Raw genomic sequence first — 6,024 nt, forward strand, 5'->3', positions numbered from 1 at the left:
TGTCCATGGACATCTCCACAACATTCCAGAGCCATCCCACCATCCATGGACACTTCCACAACATTCCAGAGCCAGCCCACCGTCCATGCACACCTCCAGAACATTCCAGAGCCATCCCACCGTCCATGCACACCTCCAGAGCATTCCAGAGCCATCCCTGGAGACCTCCAGCCCTTCCCAGTTCCATCCCTCCATCCCTGGACACCTCCAGCCCTTCCCAGCTCCATCCCATCATCCCTGGACACCTCCAGCCCTTCCCAGCTCCATCCCTGGACACCTCCAGCCCTTCCCAGCTCCATCCCTGGACACCTCCAGCCCCTCCATGTCCTGGATTGTGGCCCCCAGACCTGCAGGCCTTGAGGTGCCTTGGGAGATGCCTCCAGAGGAGCTGCTGACCCTTCCCTTGGCCATGTGGTCACACCATGGTCAATCCCTGGACACTGATCCATGTTTTAATTCCTTCCCAGTTGGCCTATCCGCACCGCGTGATCATCCTCAAGGCCATGGAGGTTGTGGTGAGGAACAACATTGACCTCCTGGACAAGAGCACGGCCAAGGTGGTGATTTTCTTGGCGTCCAACGAGATGACCAAGACCAAGGTATGAGCCAAGACCTCCATATCCCAACTCTCCTTGTCCCCAGGTCCTTCCAGAGGAGCTGGGAGACCATTCCTGGTGTCATCCAGACCTGGGGATGGTGGAGGAGAAGGAATGGAATGAGCTCCTCTGTTGGGTTGGGTGGTGGTTCTCCTCTTGGCGCCCACACATTCCTGAAGGGAATGTGGGTGCTGGAAAGGGTTGGGATGGACAACTGGGATTTGGGATGGGATGGGTGGATGCTGGGACAGAGCTTTGGGAAGCTGCAGATCCATCTGGGGATCCCGTGGTGGTTCCACGTGGATCTTGAGATGATCCTCAGGTCATGAGACTTGAGCTTGGTGTTGAGCTCATCCATGGGGAATTCCATCTGGAGATTGGAGGTCGTGGAGCTGCTCCAAGGGCTGGAGCAGCTCTGGATCCAGCTGGGAGAGCTGGGAATGTGCATCCTGGAGAGGAGAAGCTGCAGGGAGAGCTCCGAGCTCCTTCCAGTGCCTCCAGGAGCTCCAGGAGAGCTGAGAGGGACTTGGGCCAAGGCCTGGAGGGACAGGACCCAGGGAATGGCTTCCCTGGGAAAGGGGAGATTGGGCTGGGACATGGGCAGGAATTCCTGGCTGGGATGGAATTCCCAGAGCAGAGTGGAGTGTCCCAGGGCAGGGGAGATGGGGCTGGAGAACCCTGGGGTGGTGGGAGCTGTCCATGCCCGTGGAATGAGATGTTCTTTTGGAGTTCTCTTCCCAGCACAACCCATCCCACAGCGTCCGGAAGGATCCACCTCCAGCATTCCAAGCTTTCTGCTGTGCTTCCTCCTCCCCAGGACGTGGTCCCGGAGTGGCAAGAAGCTTCCAGCAATGTCCTGGTGGCTGTGGGCCAGCGCTTCATCAACAAGGTGATGGAGGAGGTCTTGACCAAATTCCAGCCGGGAATTCTGCCCCACTACTACGTCATGCAAACCTTCGCCAACCTCTCCGTGTCCAACGGTGAGCGCGGCAGGAAGGGAGAACCTGGGGGTGACACCTCGGGGGGCTCCAAGGAACCTTCTGGAGATGTGTTGGGTGTTCCAGGGCTGGAGCTCAGGTTCTCCTGAAGAACTTGGGGTTGGGCTCCAAGGAACCTTCTGGAGATGTGTTGGGTGTTCCAGGGCTGGAGCTCAGGTTCTCCTGAAGAACTTGGGGTTGGGCTCCAAGGAACCTTCTGGAGATGTGTTGGGTGTTCCAGGGCTGGAGCTCAGGTTCTCCTGAAGAACTTGGGGTTGGGCTCCAAGGAACCTTCTGGAGATGTGTTGGGTGTTCCAGGGCTGGAGCTCAGGTTCTCCTGAAGAACTTGGGGTTGGGCTCCAAGGAACCTTCTGGAGATGTGTTGGGTGTTCCAGGGCTGGAGCTCAGGTTCTCCTGAAGAACTTGGGGTTGGGCTCCAAGGAACCTTCTGGAGATGTGTTGGGTGTTCCAGGGCTGGAGCTCAGGTTCTCCTGAAGAACTTGGGGTTGGGCTCCAAGGAACCTTCTGGAGATGTGTTGGGTGTTCCAGGGCTGGAGCTCAGGTTCTCCTGAAGAACTTGGGGTTGGGCTCCAAGGAACCTTCTGGAGATGTGTTGGGTGTTCCAGGGCTGGAGCTCAGGTTCTCCTGAAGAACTTGGGGTTGGGCTCCAAGGAACCTTCTGGAGATGTGTTGGGTGTTCCAGGGCTGGAGCTCAGGTTCTCCTGAAGAACTTGGGGTTGGGCTCCAAGGAACCTTCTGGAGATGTGTTGGGTGTTCCAGGGCTGGAGCTCAGGTTCTCCTGTTTTCTGGAGATGTGTTGGGTGTTCGAGGGCTGGAGCTCTTCCATTTGTCCCTGGAGAATCAGGTGTGGATCAGGGGGATGGAAAAGTGGTTGGATCCATCTGGATCAGGTAGATGAAAACTCCTGGAAGCTCCTTTTTTTTTTCCTGGTGGGATTAGTCCAGGAGACCTTCTGGAGATCTTGGAGCTTAACCTTAACTCTGCCAAGGAATTTGGGCCTGGAATGCCCTGAAAATTCCTTTGGAAAGCTTCATATTTCTGGGACGGTCAGAGGGAAGATCTGACAAGTTCTGGGAGTTGGAGGGAGGAGAATCCAAGTGAGGAATTCTCCAGCAGCTCCAGGGAGCTCCGAGATGACCCTGTGGACTCCTGGAGCAAGATGAAGCTTCCTGGTGTGATCCAGTTGGGTTTCTTTGGGTTGTCCCTGCTGGATCTGGAGCATGGAGAAGCTTCCAGGCGATGCTGGGGGTGACTCCACCTTCTCCCCGTTCATTCCCAGTCTTTGGGATGGTTCCTTTCCTCAACTCCATCCTGGGAACGATGCTGCCCATGCTGGGAATGGCCAAGCAGGACCACATGAAGTCTGTCTTCTGCTCCGGTGAGTCCTCGGAGGAGCTCTGGGACGTGTCCTCCTGGCCCTGGGAAGGGAGGGAATGAGGATGGAAGGGATGGGGAGGGATGGAGAGTGCTCAGCTCACTGGGATTCATCCTGGTGGGATGGCACTGGAGCCACCTGGGACGGGGGAAGTGTCCATGGGTGGGACTGGATGAGCTGTGAGGTCCTTCCCACCCAACCCATTCCCTGATCCTGGAGCAGCTCTGCCCTGGATCCAGCTGGGAGAGCTGGGAATGTGCATCCTGGAGAAGAGAAGCTGCAGGGAGAGCTCCAAGCTCCTTCCAGTGCCTCCAGGAGCTCCAGGAGAGCTGAGAGGGCCTTGCTGGGAGGGTTGACCCATATCCATGTGGGAATTGTGACCCTTGGACATGTTGTCCTAGCTCTGCAGCACTTCAGTGAGAGCATCCAGGAGTACTTGGCCAACCTGGACAAGGCCCCAGACCCAACGGTGAGGAAGGACACATTCTCCAACGAGATCTTCTGCGCCTACGAAGTTCTGTTCAACAGCTGGTTACAGCACCGAGAGCCCAAGGTGGGACAGGGGTGAGACCTCCTGGGGGGGGAGTTGGGTGGTGGGACCTCCTTGGGAAGGAGTTGGAGGTCTGAGACCTCCTTGGGGAGGAGTTGGGTGGTGGGACCTCCTGGGGGAGGAGTTGGGTGGTGAGACCTCCTTGGGAAGGAGTTGGAGGTCTGAGACCTCCTGGGGGAGGAGTTGGAGGTCTGAGACCTCCTGGGGGAGGAGTTGGAGGTCTGAGACCTCCTGGGGGAGGAGTTGGAGGTCTGAGACCTCCTGGGGGAGGAGTTGGAGGTCTGAGACCTCCTGGGGGAGGAGTTGGAGGTCTGAGACCTCCTGGGGGAGGAGTTGGAGGTCTGAGACCTCCTGGGGGAGGAGTTGGAGGTCTGAGACCTCCTGGGGAAGGAGTTGGGTGGTGAGACCTCCTGGGGAAGGAGTTGGAGGGCTGAGACCTCCTCAGATGTGCACATTGAGGTCCTAGCTGTGCACTGGAGGTTCTCCAGACGTGTCTCCTGTCCCTGCAGCTCCGACTTGCCGTGGTGGAAGCTCTTGGTCCCATGAGTCACCTGATGCCAAGTGAGAAGCTTGAGGAGCAGCTCCCAAAGCTCATTCCAGGCATCCTGGGCCTCTACAAGAAGCACTCGGAGGCTTTTTACATCTCCAAGGTGAGCACAGGAGGAGAACCTCAGCCCTCCTGGAGTGGCCAGGGATGATGGGATGGAGCTGGGAAGGGGCTGGAGGTGTCCAGGGATAGAGCTGGGAAGGGCTGGGGGTGTCCAGGGATGATGGGATGGAGCTGGGAAGGGGCTGGAGGTGTCCAGGGATAGAGCTGGGAAGGGCTGGGGGTGTCCAGGGATGATGGGATGGAGCTGGGAAGGGGCTGGAGGTGTCCAGGGATAGAGCTGGGAAGGGCTGGGGGTGTCCAGGGATGATGGGATGGAGCTGGGAAGGGGCTGGAGGTGTCCAGGGATAGAGCTGGGAAGGGCTGGGGGTGTCCAGGGATGATGGGATGGAGCTGGGAAGGGGCTGGAGGTGTCCAGGGATGATGGGATGGAGCTGGGAATGTTCTGAAGAACTTCCAAGGAGCTGTGGGAGCTCCTCCTGGGCCCAAGGAGGCTCTGGAGGGATCTCAAGCTGTTCCATTGGAGGTTCAGGTGGGATATTGGGACATCTCCATCCCTGGAAACTCTTTGGAGCTCCTCCATGTCCTTCCCACCTTCCTCTGTGTCCTCCTGTCCTGCTCAGAGTCTCTGCCAGATCCTGGAAGCTTCCGTGAGCATCGGGAGCCGCAGCCTGGATGTTCTCCTGGACTCTCTCCTGGGCTCTCTGCACCCCCAGGTGAGATCTTGGGAGGTCCATGGGGAAGGGGAAATGAAGAGTAATCCCAGAACTTCCTTGGGAACATCTGGAGATCTTCGTTCTGCCACAGCTTGGCTAGGGGAACTGTGGCTGCTCCAGCCCTGGAGTGTCCCAGGCCAGGGGGGATGGGACTGGAGACACTGGGATGGGGGAAGTGTCCATGGGTGGGACTGGAGGAGCTTGAAGGTCCTTCCAACCCAACACATTCCATGATCCTGGAGCAGCTCTGGATCCAGCTGGGAGAGCTGGGAATGTGCATCCTGGAGAGGAGAAGCTGCAGGGAGAGCTCCGAGCTCCTTCCAGTGCCTCCAGGAGCTCCAGGAGAGCTGAGAGGGACTTGGGCCAAGGCCTGGAGGGACAGGACCCAGGGAATGGCTTCCCTGGGAAAGGGGAGATTGGGCTGGGACATGGGCAGGAATTCTGGCTGGGATGGAATTCCCAGAGCAGTGTGGAGTGTCCCAGGGCAGGGGGGATGGACTGGAGACACTGGGATGGGGAAGTGTCCCTGCCCATGGAATGAGATGTTCTCCAGGGTTCCTTCCCACTCATCCCTTCCCGTGAGTCTCCTTGAGGAGGTTCCCGAGGAGGTGACCCCAGCCCTGTTTGGGACACTCTGACCCACCAGGTCAGTGGTGGCTTTGCCACCTTCCCCCACCCATTCCAGGTGTCCTCCTTGACCTCCTCCCCCTGTCCAACAGATCTGTGCTCCAGCAGATCCTTCTGTCCCTCTCACTGCCAAGAACCACACGGAGATCCTTCGCTGCTTCACTGTCCTGGGTGAGGCTTGGGGTGACCCTGGGGGACCCAAACGTGGATCTCCAGGGAGGAGTGGGTGGTTCTCCATGGAGAACCTGAGGGATGTGACTGGGGAGAAGGTGACCATCCCACCATGGCTGCTGCGGAGCACGTGGAGCTCCTTGAGGAGGGACGTGAATTGAGCTTCTCTCCTGGAGCTTTCTGGGCGCTCTGGGTGATTGTTCTCTCTGAGGACCTTCCCAAAGCACATTCCTTGGTTCCAGAGCTTTCTCCAGAGCCTTTGGAGCTGGAGGAGCTCATGGAGAGCTCCAGAGAAAGGTCCACGTGTGGTGGGAAGGGGCAAGGAGCTGTCCATGCATGGAGCTGGGAAGGGCTGGAGGTGTCCAGGGATGGAGCTGGGAAGGG

At 58.3% G+C, this 6,024-nt stretch overlaps 1 protein-coding gene across 1 annotated transcript in view; it reads left to right on the forward strand.

The window, feature by feature from the left end:
- MROH1 (maestro heat-like repeat family member 1) overlaps window positions 1–6,024 on the forward strand; it is a gene marked incomplete at its 3' end in the record, with an annotated part of 10,606 nt that overhangs the window by 1,563 nt on the left and 3,019 nt on the right. The window contains exons 3-9 of the mRNA XM_009080795.1: window positions 468–599; window positions 1,414–1,576; window positions 2,874–2,972; window positions 3,371–3,522; window positions 4,029–4,169; window positions 4,750–4,842; window positions 5,562–5,640. Coding sequence (XP_009079043.1) covers window positions 468–599; window positions 1,414–1,576; window positions 2,874–2,972; window positions 3,371–3,522; window positions 4,029–4,169; window positions 4,750–4,842; window positions 5,562–5,640 — 859 coding nt within the window. The remainder of the gene's footprint in view (window positions 1–467; window positions 600–1,413; window positions 1,577–2,873; window positions 2,973–3,370; window positions 3,523–4,028; window positions 4,170–4,749; window positions 4,843–5,561; window positions 5,641–6,024) is intronic.

This window comes from Acanthisitta chloris, unplaced genomic scaffold (genome assembly GCF_000695815.1).
Source record: "Acanthisitta chloris isolate BGI_N310 unplaced genomic scaffold, ASM69581v1 scaffold21958, whole genome shotgun sequence".
Classification (NCBI taxonomy): domain Eukaryota; kingdom Metazoa; phylum Chordata; class Aves; order Passeriformes; family Acanthisittidae; genus Acanthisitta; species Acanthisitta chloris.